Source organism: Hemiscyllium ocellatum, chromosome 21 (assembly GCF_020745735.1).
Source record: "Hemiscyllium ocellatum isolate sHemOce1 chromosome 21, sHemOce1.pat.X.cur, whole genome shotgun sequence".
Classification (NCBI taxonomy): Eukaryota; Metazoa; Chordata; class Chondrichthyes; order Orectolobiformes; family Hemiscylliidae; genus Hemiscyllium; species Hemiscyllium ocellatum.
The window spans coordinates 37,919,222-37,940,462 of NC_083421.1; the positions used below are offsets into that span (position 1 = coordinate 37,919,222).

The window sequence follows — 21,241 nt, forward strand, 5'->3', positions numbered from 1 at the left end:
AACCAAGGGAAGCCTGCTGGGAAAGCATGTCTCTTGCACATCTGCTGATGGAACAGGGCATTGGGAAAACTTGACATGGGTATCTTTGCCAGAGCAACCTATATTTATGCAGCTAAGATTTTTCTTATCTCCCTAGAGTATTTGATCATATTGCCCTTCATGTTATCATCATTAGCTGATATATGAGGACACCACGGGGTAATTTTGAAGGGTTGCACCAAGTTATAAAATTACAAAAAGTATTTCCATTTTTCTTTTGTTCAAATTGCTTCACCTATGTATCTGTTTGATCTCTGACTTTTACATTGCATGTCCATGCATAATCAGACAAACTGCTTACAGCTTACTCAAAACATACCCTTTTTGTGAGTTATTTGCATTTGAGTTAAAGAATACTTGGATGGAGGATTGATGATTACTTTGTAGTATGCTAATAATAAATATCAAGGATCGATTATCATCTGAGGATATCCTGTATAAAATTATGATGTTTTTGTGAATAGTAGTGTTATTAGCATACTCGTATAGCTACAATACAGGGTTATTAAGGGGCATGGTCAGTGTGTACAAGACTTCAGCAGAGTCAGATGAAGGCAGAGTTGGGAACTTGGCTCAAGGTGCAATTCAGTGCAGCAGGATACATTAACTGAAGTTCTCTACAAGAAGTAAACTTCCCAGAGTGTGAAATGAACATGAAATGGTGTAGATCGAGAGGCTAACCTTCCCTGAGATCTATGGCGGACAGATCTCACAAATGCAATGATAGAAGCTGATGTTTGAATAGAGTTGGTAAATATTTCAGCCTTTAGCAGAAGAATTTAAGAACTAGTAGCACGAGTAGGCCGTGTGGCCCACTGAGCCTGTTCCACCATTCAATAAGGTCATGGTTGATCTTTTTGTGCCCTCTCCCTGTAACTCTTAGTTCCTTCATTGTTCAAATCAATATCTATCTTAGCTTCAAAAACATTTTCTGAAGTAGCATCAATTACTTCATTGGGCAGGGAATTCCATAGATTCACAACCCTCTGGGTGAAGAGGTTCCTTCTCAATTCAGTCCTAAATCCGCTCCCCCTAATTTTGAGGCTATGCCCTTTTGTCCTAGTTTCTGCTGCCAGAGGAAACATACTCTCTAGATCTATCTTATCTATTCCCTTCGTAACTTTATATGTTTCTATAAGATCCCCCTTCATTCTTCTTATTCCAATGAATATAATCCCAGTCTATTCAATCTCTCCTCATAGGTCAACCCCCTCAACTTCAGAATCAATCTAGTAAAAGTAAGATCTTTAGTTTGCGCTGCGTTCTCCAGTGTTTTTATTCTTTTCTCTATTTTCTTTAAAAGAAAATAACTGCTTGGGTACAAGATTGATACTGGCGAGTTTGTTTTTATTTTACAAACTGTAAAGATCAGCTAATTGATTTATAAAGGAAATCAGATATGATGGCCATGCCTTGACCAATGTGATCCAGGGGAGGAAATAAATACAGTAATGATTACTAGAGGAAAAACTGTTAGGGAAACGAATGGAGCTAAAGACCGATAGATCTTCCGGACCTGATGGATTCATCAGAGGATACTCATAGAAGTAGCTACAGAGGAAATGGACACGTTGGTAATAATCTTCCAAGAATCCTGAGATTCTGGAAGGGTCCCATTATTTTTGAAAACTGACAATTGTTATTTAAAAAGGGAGGGAGAGAAAACACAGATAATTCTTGGCCAGTTAGCTTAAAATCTGGTATTGGGAAAATGTTACAGTCTGTTTTAAAGGATGTAATAGCAGAGCATTTAGATGTACAAATATGATCAAACGGAGTCAGCATTGTTTCACAAAGTGGAAATAATTCCCGACAAATTTATTAGAATTCATTGAGGAGTTAACAAGCAGGATAGACAAAAGAGAAGGAGTAATTTGGATTTTAGAAGGCATTTGATAAGATAACACATATTAGAGGCATGGATAGAGAATTGTCTGACAAATAAGAAACAGAGAGTTGTGATAAGGAGGCATTTTCTAATTTTGTGAAAGTTGAGTGATCATAGGGGTAAAATCTGAACATAGGTGGGAAGCTGGGAATTTGGCTGGACAGGAGGATGGGGATGTTTAGTAAAAATATTTCTGCTCCTCTCAGAACACTAGCATCAGTGTTGGGAAAGCATTTATACCTTGCCTCGTTATAGATTTTCTGCGCTTGTTAAATCTGAGACTTTCAGAATGCTTTCAATATCTAAGTGAACACATGACCTATTCCTGGGTCACCTCCTTACTCACCAAAACCCATTCCCCTGCTACCCAGACCAAATGCTGGCAGCTTCTAGTGTATTTTGGGTTTGAGATTATTAAAATGCTTACTGTCCACCCAATTCAAGTGTAAAATTCCTCTCACTTCCACTTTAAGCCCTTCCCTTTCTGATTCTCTCAATGATAAAGTGCTTTCTCTTCACAGTCCTCCTGCTCCTTGGCAGATCTCAAACTTCATCTGTTTCTCACTTCATGTTGTCAATCCTAGTTAGCGTACATTGGGAAATGCAGGAATCTTGAACATTTTTAACCAATCTATTTGAATGTGTTATGACACAGCTCCAGAATAGAAGAGACACCCAATAGATAGCTGAAAGGTAGAGACATTACCACTGCATCACAGGCGATATTCTAAAGATCTCTATCATGATACTACAGACAAAGAGGTAGTGAATGTCTGATTACTAATTGTAGTGGAAATGAGGTGTACTACAAGAACAAGAATGAATATGTTGCAAAAGTAATTAAGTGAGTTAGGTAGAAGGTTGAAAAGCAGGACCTCTAGGTTGTAATCTCAGGATTTCTCCCTGTGCCACATGCTAGTGAGGCCAGAAATAGGAAGATAATACAGTTGAATGTGTGGCTAAAGAGCTGGCGTAGGAAGGATGGCTTCAGGTATCCAGATCATTGAATCTCTTCCTGGGCAGGAAGGATCTGTCAGTGCAAGAAGGATGGGTTGCTTCTAAACTGGAAGGGCACCAATATCCTTGCAGAGACATTTGCTAGTGCCACTGAGAAGGTTTAAACTAATGTTGCAAGAAGGTGTGAAATAGAGCAGTAGGCCGACATGTGGAGTGATTGAGGAACAGGTCAAGGTTTACTCAAATAAATCTAATAGAAAGAACATTTAGAGTGAGGTTATGACCATAACAGAACTGATGGTCTGAAGTGTACTTATTTTAATGCAAGGTGTATAACAGTTCAGTCAGGTGATTTTAGAGCCTGGATTAGTACGTAGAACGCCATGTTGTAGCCATTACAGAAATTTGGTCAAGAGAAGGGCAAGACTGGCAGCTCAATATGCCAAAGTTTAGATGTTTCAGACATGATAGACAAGGATATAAAAGGGTAGGGCATTTGCATTACTGATTAAGGAAAATGTCACAGCTGCATTAAGAGAGGACTCATCCAGCAAGGCCACATGAGTAAAACTCAGGAATAGGAAGGGTGCAATCACTATGATGGGGTTCTACAATAGGTCTCGCAATAGCCAGCAGGAGACAGAGGAACACATACATAAGTAGATGACGGAAAAATGTAGAAACAAGAAGTTTGTTGTAGTGAATGATTTTAACTTCCTCAATATTGAATGGGGGTCTCTTAATGTCAGGGACTTAGATGGGCAGACTTTGGTACATGTATCTAGGAGAGTTTCTTGAAACAATATGTAGACAGTACAATTATGCAAGGGGCCTTACTAGATCTTGTATTGTGGAATAAGCCTGTGATTAAAGTTTCAGTGGGGGGAGAATATTGGGAACAGTGATCATAATTCTGTAAGTTTCAGGAACTGCAAAAAATATATTGAAGGGGGCTGTTTGAGGGTAAATCCACAACTGATATGCGGATGTCTTAAAAAGTCAGAGTTCAGGACCAGCATGTTCCTGTGAGGATGAAAGATAAGGATGGCAAGATTCGGAAACCCTGGATGACAGGAGACACTAAAAGTTTACTGAGAGAGGCAAGGAAAGAGATTGCTGGGGTCTTGAGTTTTTGGAGGAAGTCATGAAGATTACAGTGATTTATAAAATCATGAGAGGCATGGACAGATTGAATAGAAAGGTATTTTCCCTGGTTAGGGGAATCCAGAACTAGAGGACATAGGTTGAGGGTGAGAGGGGAAAGATATGAAAGGGACATAAGGGACAACTTGCTCACACAAAGGGTGGTGAGTGTGTGGAATGAGCTGCCAGAGGAAGTGGCAGAGGCTGGTACAATTACAGCATTTAAAAGGCATCTGGATGGGTTCATGAATAGGAAGGGTTTAGAGGAATATAGGCCAAAAGCTGGCAAATGGGACTAGGTTAATTTAAGATAGCTGGTCAGCATGGATGAGTTGGACCGAAGGGTCTATTTCCATGCTGTACCTTTCTATGAGTCTATGATTAATGAGGGTAAGGCCGTGGATATTGTCTGCATAGACATTTAGTTAAGATGATAAAGAAGGCATATAACGTAAACTTGCCTTCATCAGTCAAAGCATTCAATACAAAAGTTAACAAGTCATGTTACAGCTGTATAGAGCTTCCATTAGGCCACATTTGGAATGCTCTGCACAGTTTTGGCTCCCAGACTAAAGGAAGGATGGTGGTTTGGAAATGGTGCAAAAGCGGTTTACCAGGATATTGCCTGAAGTGGAGTGTATTGTTTTTGCAAGAGTGTCTGATTGGTGATCCATTAAAAATATATAAAAATATAAGAGTTATAAATAGAGTGGATAGTCGGAGATTTTTCTCCCAGGACTGACATGTCCACTATTATGGGACTTTGGTTTAAAGGAGGAAGGGGAAAGTTTAAAAGGAAATATGTGAGGCAAAATGTCTTACAGAGGGGGTAGGGTGCCTGGAACGTACTACCAGAGGAGCTGTTCGAAGCAGGTACAATAGCAACATTTAAGAGACATTTTAACAGACAAATAAACAGGCAGCGAACAGAGGGATGTGGATCATGTGGAGGCAAACGGGATTATTTTGGAATGGCACCATGGTCAGTGCAGACATGATGGGCCAAAGGTCTTGTTCCTGTGCTGTGCTATTTTATATTCTATCCTGGATGACAATTGCCAGAAACCTGGAGTGGCGAGGTTGGTGATAGGAAGTAATGCCATGACATTTTTTAGGATTACACCCCACTAGATTTGGCAACCCTACCCCACCCTTGGGTGTCAGTCTCTAGGGGTTGAGTACCATTTACATGGACTCACTTGTCTTTGAAAACCTCAATTCAGAATCATTGAAAAGACTCATTCACTCAGTGACATCTTTGGTACAAGTTTTATGCTTTGACCATACACTTTTTGTAGAAATGTTAATTAGTGAATGGTGGAACTTTAATAATAAATGCAATAGATTATTTAACACTCTAACATTTAAATATGAAAGCTTCTTTCTGAGAAGCAATTGTGTTAACACCAATGACTGGCACACATTCTTGTATTCCTCAAGCTAACCAAAGTTAGCATATCAACACAAAAATAGATAAAAACTAACAAGTCTCTAACAGTCATTTCATGAATGCTTTAAAGTTCTAAGCCTATTCATGCACAGGACATTCATGAAGAGCTTACCTAGTATGCAAATCTTGGAAAATATTCAATAATACACTCTATCTTCATTCAAAAGATTTCTGACAAAATGCTATCTTTACTAGACCACAGTTTCTGGGTTTGAACTTGATTTTACATCTTATGAAGTTAAAAATCAGGTTATAGTCCAACAGGTTTAATTGGAAGCACTAGCTTTCGGAGCGACGCTCCTTCATCAGGTGGTTGTGGAGGGAGCAATTTTACACTTTATAGCAAAAATTTACAGTGTGATGTAACTGAAATTATACATTGAAAAATATCTTGATTGTCTGTTGAGTCTTTCATCTGTTTGAATACCACGATAGTTTCACTTCTTTCATGTGTAAATCACAAAAATTTTTTTTAGAAGTTGCATTCTCAGGTTAACTGTAAAAATTGGTGTTAGCTATCATTACATCTTATGGATTGTACAGAATACATTTAGTGGTTAAAAACCATAATATTTGTAAAGTCGGGATTGAATTATATTACAGTGATAAATATTTGATGTATTTTATTGCATTACTATCAAAACATATCAACACATTTATACTTCTGTGGTATAATTATGAGAAAAAGAGCCTTTGCTTAATAAATGACGCAAGCTTGAACTGAATATATTAATCAATGTTATTGAATTTAGATCTCATCTAATCGCTATTATTGTATTTACATGAAGCATGATTGATGAAATCCTTTTCCTTTCATATTGTTTAATGTTTCATTTGAATTGAGTGATCCAAAGCACTGGATCATTTTGCCACTCCCTGTATCCCTCAACGAAATGGCCCATGGTGCAGCACAATTTCCTCAGATATTATCGGTCCCTAGATGCCTCTTTAAATAGAGTTATGGAATGTTACAATCTAAACACAGGCTTCTCAGCTAAGTTAGTGCTTTTGTACTCCACATGAGCCATATAGTTAATCTCTTAGTCTCCTGCACACTCCCATACTGTTCAATATTGTTCATTCTTAAACAACTGCGTCTATTTCGAAAGAATTTCAACAACAGTTTGTGCCAGAAAACTCTATCTTGAAGCCACTATAAAATATTGCTTATTTTAAACTTCTTTTAAAATATCCTTTAGATGATATGCTCATGTCAGTATCCTCTCAGTGGTATGTTTAAGGTAAACAGCAAACAGTAATAGGAGACTCATCAAACTTCCTTATCTCCATGATGGCAAAGACAAGCACATTAGTGCAAGGATGAACCAGTCCACTCTGCTACTGCTAGAATAGTCTAGATGGGTCTTTTTCTGTAGTCCCAAACATCAGAGATATAACTACAGAAATTGGATCCACTCCCTATGATATGAAGAATCGGCAGAAGACACCAGATATAGCTTGGTTCGAGTACTGAAGACTTGTACTCACACCAACTGTATCTGAGCCAAGCTGTTCCAGTTGAGAGATCATATTAATGTCCAACAGACAATGGGAGAAATTGTTCTGGTTTATCTTACCACAAAATGGAAAAACACAATTCAGCCACTTAATGATTGTCAACCAACAGCAAAGTGTGGCGTGTGATCTGAAGCAGGACTTATGGGTGTCTTTTTCAAGCATCTGCTAAATCTTTGATATGTATTCATGGATGAGGGCAACATTTTACTTTCCATCCCTATTTGCTGAGAGGGTAGTAAACAACCAACACAATACTATGGGTCTGGAGTCACATGTAGGCCAGACTAGGTAAGGAAGGCAGTTTCCTTCCCCCCAAGGGACATTAGTGAACCAGATAGGGTTTTCCCAACTATCGACAATAGGTTCATGGTCATCCTTAGAAACCTAATTCCAGATTTTATTGAATTGAATTTATTGTCACGTACTGAGACACAGTGAAAACCTTTGTCTTGCGAGCAATACAGACAGATTACATAGTTAAGTAGCATAGATGAGTAAATAATAGGTAAACAGCAGCAAAAACTAAAACACAGGTACAGGCGAATGTTAAGAGTTTGTGAGTCCATTCTGTATTCTAACAACAGTAGTGTAGAACCTGTTTTGAAACCGGCTGGTGCGTGTGTTCATGCTTCTGTACCTTCTCCCTGATGGTAGAGGTTGTAGAAAAACATTGCCAGGGTGGGAATGATCTTTGAGAATGCTGGCAGCCTTTCCTTGACAGCGGGCCTGGTAGATGGATTCTATAGATGGGAGGTTGGCCTTTGTGATTGTCTGGGCTGAGTTCACCACTCTCTGTAGCCATCTCCGATCTTGAATGGTACAGTTGCCATACCAGGTAGTGATACATCCAGACAGAATGCTCTTGATGGCGCACCTGTAAAAGTTGGCAAGAATATTTCTCCGTCGTGCCAATTTCCTCAGTTACCTGAGGGAGAAGAGACGTTGTTGGACCTTTGTAACCCGTGCGTCCAGATGAAGAGTCCAAGAAAGCTTATTGTTGATGACCACTCCCAGGAGCTTGACACTGTCCACTCATTCCACCTTTGTGCTGTTATTGTGTAGGGGGACATGAGTGATTCCCCGCTGAAAGTCAATAATGCGTTCCTTGGTTTTGCCAGCATTGTGAGCTAGGTTGTTCTCAGCGCATCATTTATCCAGGTGTTCTACCTTCTGCCTGTAGTCTGTTTCATTGCCATCTGAGATTCGACCGATTATGGTGATATCATCAGCGAACTTGTAATGGCGTTAGTCTGGTATTTGGCGACACAGTCATGGGTATACTGTGAGTACAATAGGGGGCTGAGTACGCATCCCTCGGGGGCTCCAGTGTTTAGTGTTAGTAGGATGAAATATTGTCCCCAGTCTTCACTTATTGTGGCCTGTGGGTTGGGAAACTGAGGATCCAGTTGCAGAGAGGGGGGCCTAGTTTGAATTCAAATTCATCTGCTATGGCACTATTTGAACTCAGGGCCCCAGAACATGACCTGTGTCTCTGTATTGACAGTTTAGCGATAATACCACTAGGTTGTCGCCTCTCCTTATCCTTCTAAGTGATGGAGGTAGTGAATTTGGAAGATCCTGCTGAAGAGATTTTAATAGATTGCACTCTTTTTGCTAGTAAACACATAATCTATGATGCAATCTGGTTAGGCAGGGAAGGCAACTAACTGAACTGCTTTGTCTTGGAAGTTATCAAGTTCAATCAATATTGTTGCAGCTTCACCCATCCAGCCAAGCGGCACTATTCCAATGCACTGTCACTGATGGGAGGGAGTTGGCTTTAGGAAGTCAGGATGTGAGCCATTCAGTGCAAACTATTCAGCTTCTGAGCTGCTTCTGATGTCTGATCCTAAACAATAGTGACCTTTAGAGTAATAATGGAAGTTTGACAATTGTCCCCAAGCATGAACATCTCTTGCTGCATATAGTGAGATGAATTGTAGATCTATTTTATAGGACCTTGGGAGTAGTTGGTGGCTAAAAGCATGTTCTTTTAAAGTTACATGGGTATCGTTGATTAAGTAAGCAAGCGAGGAGCATGTTATAAAACACCAAAATATCTTATTTCAGCAGCAGAGTGGAAAGGCTGACATTTGGAATAAATGTACACTTTAGTTTCTTTAAACCTGTCAATAAAAGCATACAGGACTCTCACAATGCTGTTAGTCATTTAGTCTGAACTTGATCAAGATCACAAAAGGCATGCCATCTGATTACATGGGCAGCAGCTTTATTATGTAAGGAATTGAGAATGGACAGTACAGCCATGTGTACTGGACCTTATGATGGAGGGAAGGTATTTGCTGAAGCAATTGAAGATGGTTGGATCTTGAATACTATCTTGAGAACCTCCTGCCCTGGGCCTGAGAAGATTGTCCTAAACATCAGCCATCTTCCTCTGTGGATGAGCCAAGGTGAAGAGTGTTTCATCTCACAGGTCCCCAGAGACCCTCGGTTATACTGTGGATGTTGGCACGTCTTTTGGTTGAATGTTGCCTTGACCCTCAAGACCAGCCACACTTACCTCACCTCTGACATTCAGCTCTGGTGCCCATGTAGGGGCCAATGAAATGAAGACCAGAGCCAGGTGTTCCAGTTGGTAGCCAAACTGAGCACCCATGATTAAGTGAATGAACTTGACAGAGTTGCTGATGCCTCCCTCAATGTCCTTAAAAAAATCTGATACAAGTTTATTTTATTTCACCTTCCTCGTTTTGAGGTTTACATTCCGAGTTTGGAAATGCAAGGATAGGTCACAATTAAACTTGGGGTGAATATGTCGAATCAAAAATAGAAATAGTTTGAGGCAAGATGATTAAAAAAAATCATTTCCGATTGCAATGCAGCGAGCCCCATTGGGATCAATGGGAGCGTGACCATCCCGAAGGTTCAGGATAATTTAAGTCCTCTAGTTCCTAAGGGAGTTGCTGCGGGTATTAAATATAAACGTAATATCTGAATGGCTGCATGCTATCCATGTTGAAAGGTGCTCGGGGACCGCTCCAATTTGGTTACCCAGCGTTGGGTTTGGATTGTTTAAAATCTCCCTGACCCCCGTGCAATATTTATTTGAACATTGTGACAGACGCTCCTCCTCGGTGCATCGTTCGAGCTGAAATGAACAAAGCATGACATTTACATCATTTGCAATTTCCCGATTCCTCCAAGAGCACCCCCCCTCCCCCCACCCTGTATGTGCCTGTTTCTCGATCAGTTTATTCCCCTCTGCTATCTCAGTATACATTGACTGAGGAGGCACCGTCCGAGCGCAGGCGGGAGGCAGCTGGAGAATACACTGAGGAATTGGCTCTCGGCCGTGACGCGCTTCCTCCCCCTCGCCGTCTCCTGCAGTCAGCTGATTGGAAAATAAAAAAAAGGGGACAAAAAAAAAGCCTGAGAGCGAGTGGAAGACATCATGGCACCGATCGGGCTCAAAGCGGTGGTCGGAGAAAGTAAGAGCGGTTCGCGCTGGGGGGAAAAGGCAAGGTGGAAACGGACGGGAAGAGCGTGGGGGTGTCGGTCCGCAGCGGCAGCGCCTCTTGCCCGCGGGAGGACGCGGCTCGGCTCCAATGCAGATGTGGGCATCGATGGGATGATGGGGATGTACGGATGGATGGGGATTCTGATCGTTTGCAAAGGAGCTGCCTGACAGGGAAAGGCAGGGGAGGGGAGGGAGGGAGATGCAGCTTGTTTTTGTTTTTTTTGGTAGAGCGGTGCAGCATCTGTCTCTGACAATAGGCGCATCGTGTTGTGCTGTCATTTGCAAAAGGAGTCAGTGTGTGTTTGTGTGTGGGGAGGGGGCTCAGGCGGTGTGTGCGTGTGTATGCACCTGTGTGTGGGTGTGGGGTGGGGATCAGGCTGTGTGTGTGTGTGGGGGCCAGGGTGTGTGTCTGCAAAGGGCTGGTCAGTATGTGTGTGTGTTTGAGTCAAGGTTTGTGTGTGTGTATGTGTGGGAAGGGGAATCAGTCTGTATGTGTGTTTGAGTCAGGGTATGTGTGTGTATTTGTGGGGAAGGGGAAGCTGTGTGTGTGTGTCTGTGTGTGTGTGAAGGCGGTAGAATCAGGGTGTGTGTGAGAGAGGATGTAGGCGTGTGTGTGGGGGGGTGAGGGTCAGGGTATGTGTAGGGGGGGTGGGGTGATGGTGCTAGGGTGTGTATGTGTGTCTGGGGGGAGGTGCGCGTGTGTGGAGCGGTGGATGGGGGTGAATAAAACGGCGTGTTGTTTTTTTTCTGCAGTGCAGTGAGAATGACAGGGACCGTGTGTGTGTGTGTGAGAGAGAGAGATAGCGGGAGGGAGCTCTGTGTTTGCTGCTGTTGGCTTCTCTCGCTTCTCACTTCCCGGTGACATCCAGCGGCCCGCCCCCGGGGGAGGGGGAGGTGGTGGGGGTGAAGGAAAGATGTCGACTCATAAGCAACAAGAGTGAAAGTCCCTGCAACCCAGCCGTGGCCAGGGGCGAAAACAGGAGGTCACAGTTATACAGCAAGATCCCAGCTCTTCTTTCTTGGCGACTCCGCCCCAGATTGATTGGACGGGGGTGGGGGGCGGTCCGAGGGGGTGCAGGGGCACTGCAGAGGGTACAGAGCGGGAGCCTTTTCTATCCCAGCCGTGTGTGAGGATCGATCCCACTCGGGTACCGCTGCGCCTGTATGTTCACAAGCCCCCTGTCTCAAAGCTATCACCTCCCCACCTCACTCCATGAGGGTTATTCTACATTGGCCCTCTCAGGAGCTGTGGGCGATGTGGGTTGCATTGACAGGGGAGTCTGACAGACTGAGGTTGGGAAGTGTTGTACAAAGCCCTGGAGCTGGTGCTGAAAATAATCCCACCCATTTGGTAAATTAGATTACCCTTGGGTTCATTGAGAACCGTAAGGTTCACTTGCAGCCAGGAGCTCTCTTCACAATGCGGTATCGACACAGGGACTAGAACATATGGCCCTTCCCACTGTTACAATCAGATTAAACACTGGGCTGACGCGATCCGGGGTTGATAAATATTGCCTTTACATCCCAGCCAGCGTGACACAGGCTTCAATTCCGCAGTGAACCTGAGTGTGTGAATGTATATTTACCGTCCAGCCCGTGGCTTGGTTTTCAATACTGACATCTCGGTAAATATCGCCCCGCCTGATTAACAGGGAGGCTGGGTTCAGTCCTATATTAGGGAGTTTACTGTTCGGATGCAGCTCCTAATTCAGTGTCAGGCTTTAGACCAGAAAAGACCGCAGTTTGTGGCTTTGGTATTTTTTTGTTTGTTCAGGGTTTTGTTCCCTGTGAAATCCCAGTGAATGTAGATGGATCGCCAGCACAGTGAGCCATCATATTTTGCATTTCGCCAGGTTCGTTTCGGAACTAGCGGGTCGTACAGAGAAAGTTTGATTTAAAATTCGAATTTAAACACGTGGCTTTGGGCAAAATGACTGCTCAAGAACTGAGATGTAATTACTGTCCGTTTTGCCGCTTGTCTGCCAGTTCTTCAGGTTGTTTTCTGCAGGTGCAATAATACAGGCGACAGATTACATTTATATAGCATATTTCCCCCACTCTGCTTGTCACAATCCCAGCTCAGCGATTCTGCTCCCGTTGTAAGGGTTTGAAAGGATCTTCCTTGAATGATTGCTGCATTGTCCGCCCTGAACTGACCGATGCACTCGGCTGTTCAGGTACATGCTGAAAGTCACCAGGAACTATCCAAGGGGGCACTGGCTAACATTCACTGATTGCTGTTGGTGGGATCTTGCAATGAACAATTTGACTGCATTGGACTGCACCATGGTATTTGCAAAAGAGGCGTGCATTTGTGGGAAAGCATCAGGAAGGCTCCAGTCAAGATAGGGCCTCCATTGCACAGACCTGGAGATAGAGCTCTGCGGCAACTTTATACTGTCAAAGAATCCTGACCTTAGGGCCTGAGAGACAGAACAAATGCAAGTGATGATTCATTACAATTTCACATTGATATGGGAATTCTATAGAAACTCTGCCAACAGCATAACGCGAGTGACATTCTTTCTGGAGGGATAGAAGGGTCGTTGTGCTAAATCTGTTTGAAACCTTGTGCTAATCATTATATTACTTTAAAAAGATTCTAGAAGGACCAGGAAGAATGCGGGGAGGATGTGCGAGGATGAAACCAGAAATGTCTGGGTGTTTAGGAATTATCAGGAAAGGATTGAAAGACTGTTTTTATTTCCCTCTTGACTCAATAAGCTGTAGGGAGAACTCATGGAGATCTTTAAGTCAAGGAATGGTTGAGATGGGGTGATGCAGAGATAGTTGGCTCTTGTAGTGAGGAAAATAACGAGAGGACATCAGTGTTATTAAATAAGCAGGAGAATCAAAGACAATTACAGAGGGAGTGGTGAAAATGTGAAACTTCTGCCATCAGGAATGATTGAAGCAAGTAGTTTAATGCATTTGGGGGAAACAGGGTAATGATTTGAGGGAGGGAGGAGTAAATGGTTATGGGGGGAGATTTAGATGAGAAAAGATGGGAGGACACTTGAGTGGAGGATTAATATCAGCCTGAGCTGTTTGGGATGAATGGACTATTTCTGTTCCCTATCCTTTATAATAATCAACAATGTGTTGATCTTTCCTTGTTTTTGTTTACAGTGAATCAGATCTCAAAAGTAAGCTTCTTAGAACAAGTTTGCATAAGGACAGAGAGCAGAATTGGATCAACTAATTTTTGCCCTTCAGTTATCCTGAATATTTATTGGGCATAAATTGATGATAAGTGCAATCCATATGGATGTATAGTAGCCATATTTTCAATTTGTAAGGAAACTAAAAGCAGTGGAGTCACTTGTGGATTTATGTTGAGACTAACTTTGAATTATTATTGTTAACTAATACTATTCTGTAATGTCAAGTATTGGAGCTTTTGTAAATATCATAGGGTTTACATGCACTGTCTTAAACACCAGTGGTTTTTAATTAAATTCTCATCATCTAGTGGAATTTTAAAAACTCATTCATGAGATGTAGACATTGTTAGCTAGGTCAGCATTTGGTACTCATCCCTAATTGTTCTTGGACTGAGTGGCTTTCTAAGCCATTTCAGAGGGTAGTTAAGAATCAACCATACTAATATGTGTCTGAAATCAAATGTCAGCCAAATCAGGTCAGAACAGCAGATTTCTTTCCCTAAATGACACTAGAAAACGAGATGGTTTTTATGACAATGGTTACATGGTTGCCACTTGGCTAGCTTTTAATTCAAGTTTTTTTTTAACTGACTTCAAACATTACATTTCCACAGAACATGAGCTCAGTATTCTGGATTTTCAATCTAGTGACTTTACATTATTTATTTACCTCCCTTGAGGTCTAACCTGGGCTCATTGTTAACTCATTCAGTGTCACTGTAAAGATTGTACTATTCTCCCACAACAAAATTTATAAAGAAATAATCCGCAAGACTTGATATTGATAATGAGTGTACTCCTGACTACGGGAATTTTCAAAACATTATTTATGGGTGCAATGTGTGTGCATCCTGCTGCACAACACAATTGGGTGTTTGGGCAGTATTATATACCCATCGTTCAGCCTGGTTACATTTATATCTGTCTCACCACGAGGAAAAACAATTATGTGGCTAAGGGTGATATATCTTGACTACAAGGGAGAGAAAACCAATGGGCATCAATATTGGGCATGGGCATTTTTTTGGTTACTGAAGGCAAGAAGCAGGTTGTATGTTTGGATGATTAGGAAATCAGGAAATTATAAAGGATGTAAGAAGGCAACATGAAATGCGAGGAGCTAAGTACAAATAGGATATTCAAGTTAGAAATATCTTACAAAAAATATACCTGCCTTTAGAAAAGTTGCAGCATTTTCATTTCTCCTATTCCTTATTGAATATCACCTTTAACCACATCCCAATCCCAGGCTGTTGGTAATGATGGTTAATACCATTAATCACTAGAATGCATATGAATTGGTCTTTCCTGGTTCAGAAGGAGCACTTAGTGCTTGTTCAGGTTCATTATTGAAAACTGGGAAATAAAGATGAGAGTATGGAAGGTCGTGGGTTCGAAATAGAACACGTAGAACAAAAAGCATTAGAGGAAAGTTAAAATCGGTTGATCAAAATACAAAATAAGAATGATGATCTTGTGAAGAAAGGGGGAGGTGGGGAATGAAGATTGGAACATAAATAGCAACCTGATTCAAAGCCTTACAACGCCCATTGAATTGTTGCTGCAGCTTTTCATCTTGCACCCTACAGGGCAAATGTAGGAATTTCACATTCTTAATAATCAAAGCTGTCATCTCCCCAAGCTGGTGGGCAGTTCAAAATGGTATGAAGCTTCAACAATTCCCTTTTGAACGCAGATTACCAAGTACACAAAAAGGAACACAAACAAACAATTTCATGTAAATTGGTTAATGTGGCCCACTCATGCTTGCTGGAATTGACATATGTTGAAATGCAGAGCCTATTCTCTGCAAACAAAAGGAACATGCTCAAGCCTTGCACCTGTTTTGAACTATCCAGGAGTTTTACCTATACTTCCCTGTTGCTCTGTTCAAGGCAATGCCTCAGTCAAGCTGTGTTGACTTGCCAACAATCTGAAACTTTTCTGCAGTGGAATAATTGGTTATCATTTGAGATTTGACATTCTTGCATTTGTTGAATACAAGAGAAAAAGCTTTAACTAAGTTTCCCTTTATTAAGCAATATTCAAGTACTCTATCATCAAGAAACTTTGTTTACTAAGTTCTCATTATAAACTAGTGACAATGATCAACATCACTTTTCACTGATCTTCCATTGTGGAAATCACTGCGCATGTTAACAAATTGTACAATTCTTAAAGGACTTGACCCAGCTAAATATGTAACACTATCTTCTTCTGGTTTTAAAGAGCACTCTGGCATTGCGGGGCGAGGGAAGAGAGTTATGTCAAAATGCAAGAGAAATGTTATAGCCACTGTTTCTTTTACTGAATATAAAATTGTTCAACAATTAAAAACAGTACCAATTTTTTCCAACATTCCGTATCAAAACATTAAATGTAGACAGTGATGTAACTGGTCTTGCCAATCTTTTAGGATCACCCATGAGTTTCCATGGCATTAATTTCCTTGAAACTCCAACTAGGAGACAATCATAAGCACATTAAAAACTGTTATTAAAATTTTCTCTAAACACTTGTTTTTATTGAAGAAATAGAGGCTGTTTTATTGGGCAGGGCACCAAGAGTTGGATTCAGAGCCTCCAAGAGTATGTTCCATTGAAGTTGTCATTCATAACACTCGTCAATGTGTCAAGTCAACTAACTCACAAGAGACAAGCACAGTGTCATAAAAATCTTTGCTGGTTGGAATTAAGAATTAAATTCACATGCTATTTGTGCCAAAGCACAGTGTCATACATTAAAGAGACATTGAAGGTAGTTTACAACATGAACATAAATACAAACAAATTTAAAGTTGGAGCTTGGTTGTACCAAGGTAGAAAAATAAAATACTTGCCTTTGAATTGAGATACAATGGTCAATTTGCAGCTTTCAGCTGAAGGTCACATCTTTGTATTAACTCATTCAATTCGCTCCACATCTGATTGGTGTCTCATTGTTTCCTACTTTACAGCGGTGACTATTTTTCATTTCATTGGTTTTAAAGTGCTTTGAGATGTCAGTGGTCATGAAAAACAGTGTATAACTGCAAGGGTAAATAGACATGGTCTTTTCCCTCGGGTGGGGGAATTCAGAACTAAAGGGCAGAGGTTTAGGATGAGAGGAGAAAAATTTAAAAGTGATTTAAGGGGCATTTTTTTTCACACAAAGGATGGTGTAAATATGGAATGAGCTGCCAGAGGATGTGTTGGAGGCTGGTACACTTGCAACATATAAAACACATCTGGATGGTATATGAATAGGAAGGGTTTAGAGGGATATGGGCCAAGTGCTGGCACATGGAACTAGAATAGTTTAGGTTATCTGGTCGGCATGGACGAGTTGGACCGAAGTGTCTGGTTCCCTGCTGTACATCGCTATGATTCCATAACTCTAAGTCTTTTTCTCTTTCACTGGATTCTGCTGATCATATGTTCTCTTTGTCCCAGGATCTATTCTATACTTCAGCCAAACAATCATTTGTATCCTCAAACAATGATGTCCACACAGTTGAATTATATTTAACTGGAGAAATAATTACTAATTAGACGTACTTGAATTTGACTTTTGCCCTAGTGTAACCTCCCCATCTATAATAATATGATGTAGATGTGTTAGTAATTGTAACATCACCACAAAATAAATATAGGATAAGTGAAATAATTTGTTCAGAGATTTACAAACTATGCATGACAACCACAAATCCTAATAGACTACCAGAAAATGAAGATAAATAACAAATATTTAATAAACACAACCTTAGTTTTGCCTTCACCTTTCTTAGATTGGTAGGTTCTCAACTATATTGTTAATTTGCAGGTACTTATTTACTACAAAAGATATAAATATATCCATCAAACCCTTTTCTGCAATAGCTCAATGGTTAATAATTGTTTATGCACTTGTATGACAACTGGAAAACATAGATTTAATGCACACATTAATGGTACTAGCTTGCAAGAGGATTTTGAATACCTGTGCACTCAGGTGCCACCACTTACGTTTAACATGAGAAAGGCCAGCATAAACCCATGATACATCCAACTGGAGCCATTTTGAAAGGAACAACAATCAAACTACTTGTTCCACTTGGAATTGGAACTCTGTTTCATCCCCGTTGATTCAAACCTCTATTCCTATAAATTTGCACATATAGAGAATGATGTGATGGCTGATTTGACATGAAGGTATTCTCCACTCATCCTCTGTGTTTGAAGTTATGCCATGATGTATCAGTTTAACAATGTTTAATGATGAATTAATCTGAATTTCCTTTCTGCTGTCTTAGCCAAAATAATGGAAAAACTTGGAGTAATAGTTGTTGTAGTGGGAGCGTTTCAAACAAATATATTGTGCTGTCATGTATAAGTGACATGCACAGTGTAAATCTTAGAAGTCATCTAGTATCCACAATGAATATAGTTGTAGTAAAGCATGTATGGTACAGACACTCACTAGATCTGTGAGTCTGACCAAAAGTGAAAACATTGGACTAGGAATCTTTGGAGCATGCATCTTGCAGTGAGTGCTTGAATGTTTTCCAGTTATGTTATCCAAGTTCTACAAGTTTCTGCAAATACAAATTGTTAACTGTGAGGTATTTGGTGGCATTTGGGAACTCCTCATTGTTACATACCACAGTCTAATCTTAAGCAATGAAATTCAAGCATAGAGAAAGGAGAGCAAATGATTGTGAAGAAAATGCAGCAAACTAGAATGAAATCAGATAGAACAAGTTGAGGGAATGAAATATTGGCTTTACAGAGGTAGGAGGCAAACAGAATAAGTAAAAAAAAGTGTATCAATGAAATATTTACAAAATGTCTACTAACAATGTACTAACCTGTAGGAGTGAGAGACTACAGTTTGAACCCTTCCCTTTCTGGGCCTCCAAGGTTGAGTGGCTTAAGAGGATGATAAATAATATTACTAACAGGCTGCTGATGAGAGGAAATACCAGTCTTAAACAGCTCTGTGAGATTCATTCATTTTTACGGCACAATTCCAGCAAATTGTTGACAGTCATGAGGAGGTGGATGGCAAGCTTCTGATTTCGTGAGGATAATGTTGGAATGGTACAAATCTTTTAACAGCTAATGAGCAAGGAAGGACTTCCATTAATATAGCATTTTCGAGGATCTCAAAAGTGCATTCCAGCCAAGTAAGTACTTTTCAATATGTAGTTTAGAACTTGACCAGCACTCCGTTGGACCTGATGTCAGGACTAAAGGGGTTTCCCAAGCTGAAAGTCAACTGTGTGGTGATTTTACTAGTGGTGGCCAATTAAAAGGCCAGTGGCCAGATTTACCATCCAATTATGGAATGTGGCATTTTTCTTCAAGCCCAATTTAGAGGGTGGGTAATTTTCATCTTTGCAGCACCATGGACAGAAGTGACTATGGTTAAGACTGCAGGGAGCAGGAGAGAGTGCTTCCATTTCAAGTGCCATTGCAGATTAGAGGTAACATTTATTTCTTTGGCATGGCTAGGTAGGTGGAACCCAGTGACCAGGAACAGCATTTCTGTTGGAGGTCTCCTCTGTGAGCCATGGAGCAGCCAGGAAAGAAAGTCCCTTCTGGGAAGCTGTTAGGATGTCATTGAATGGTCATCATTTGACCTCTTAGTTGGTTAAATTGGCCATTGGACTCTGGTCAGTAACCTGCTGAGACACTGTGATTCCTGCAAATGGGAAGTTCCACAATTAGCAGGTAGACTTTAGACTTCCCTTCTCGTGCTTTCTGACACCATTTTACCAGCTCTTCTATATCCCTGTTTTCAAAACCCTGGTAAAATTATAGCAGTAGTTGCTATAGGAAATTACAAGATACGTAAGGAAATGTCAATTTTCAAAGCATGGCATTGCTGTATCTTGCCATAAATATTATTTTCTACAAATTATGTCACAGTACCATAACTCATTATCATTTCCCCCAGTCATTTATGGGGCATAATTGGACAAAAATGTGCCAAACACAGGGATTTGCAGGAAGGGTTTTTATTCTCAGTGAGAGGCAGAGATACTTTTCCCAATACATCATTTTGTTGTTGAATTACACAATGGTGAGAAATTCAGTAGCAGACATTGTTGGTACTGGCTGCAAGACCAATCAAAACATGCAGTGTTAGTTGGTCAGTAGTGTAGCTGAGGGAGGGACATTAACCCAGGGTAAGCTAATTTGGTTGAGGAGGAGGGGCCAGGATGACATGTTAGAAGGAGGAGCAAGCACAGGAACACTCAATATTCCTAGCTACATGGTGTTCAAGAAAAACAGGGAAGACATGGATGACAATATTGATCAAAGGTACCAAGACAGCACTGGATAGCACTGATGTACTTAAAGGATTCAAGGAGAGAATATATTTGATAAAAAAAAACAACAAAATAACTATTACACTGCTGGGTCTACAGGACAGGTTATCAAACAGTGGGAAGGAGATAACTTTACAGTCATATTTCATAAAAATACAAGAAACATGGAGTAGTGATAATGGGGATTTTCACTTACCTGAACAAAGTCTGGGATAGTAACAGATTAAAGAGAAAAGAGGGGCAGGAGTTCATGAAACATATATACCAGAACCTTCGTGATTATTGTGCGTCCAACTTAGCAAGGACGACAGCGGTGGTTCTGCAGAATGTTTTATTGATGGACTCTTTTTGACTATGATTAGATCTAGAGTAGCTAGAGAACCAAAAAAGGAACAATCAAAAATAAAAGCATTCAACTAAAGGAGAACAAATGCAAATGAGTTGAAGTGGGATCTGGAACCAAACATGGGCAGGTAAAATTGTAAATGTGAAATTAATTGCATTCAGAAGCAGAAGTTCAGGAACAGACTAGATATTTCCCCGGGGATATGGGAAAGGAAGATCAGTCCAAGACTAGCATTCCCTAGATGATTAAAGGTTTGGAGTTTGAAAGGGACAGAAAAAGGAAGTTTATAATAAATGTCAGACTCAGTAATGAACTAAGCTGAATATAAAAGATACAGAGGAGAACGGAAAGAGAAATGAGAGGCAAAGAGAAGGTATGAGAATAGGTTAGTAATGAAGATAACAATAATCCAGAAGACTTCTATGAGCCCATAAGTAGTTAAAGACTAGGCAAAGATAGATTGTAACCAATTAGTGACCAAAATAAAATCTTCTTGCGATGACAGTGGACATGGATCATTCAGTTGTTTGCCTCAGCTCACTGAAGAAGTAGATAATGTCAACTTTTCAACAATGAAGGTGGTCAAGAATTTGGATTGGATAAAATAGGTCAACAGCAAGTCCTTCAAAATCAACAATTAACTGAGTCTGAACTTGTTGAGGAAATGTAAGAGAGGTGGTTTATCCAATGTTTTTCAAAAGTGGGAGCAATGCTGGAGGCTATACAATTGAAAATGTTACACCCCAATTAAAAAGGGAGCTAGTTGGGATGAATAAGCCCAACTACTATGGGCCAGTTGGTCTATTATCAGTGATGGGAAATATTTGGAGAAAATATTCTGGGATTGGGCTAATTAGTGCTCAGAAGAATATGGATTAAGAAAGGAAAGCCAACATGAATTACTTAGAAACAAGTTATGTTTGATTAACTTGATTAAGTTCATTGATGAGGTAACACTAA

General features: G+C 40.5%; 1 protein-coding gene across 4 annotated transcripts in view; it reads left to right on the forward strand.

The window, feature by feature from the left end:
* LOC132825827 (syntaxin-binding protein 1) overlaps positions 1-21,241 on the forward strand; it is a 155,630-nt gene that overhangs the window by 37,566 nt on the left and 96,823 nt on the right. For 2 of the 4 annotated variants that reach the window (XM_060841346.1, XM_060841344.1), the window contains exon 1: positions 10,321-10,447. The exons of the other annotated variants lie outside the window; for them this stretch is intronic. In XM_060841346.1, the coding sequence (XP_060697329.1) occupies positions 10,411-10,447 (37 nt within the window). In that variant the 5' untranslated portion in view covers positions 10,321-10,410. Of the gene's footprint in view, positions 1-10,320; positions 10,448-21,241 lie in introns of those variants that run through there. 4 annotated transcript variants of the gene reach the window in all.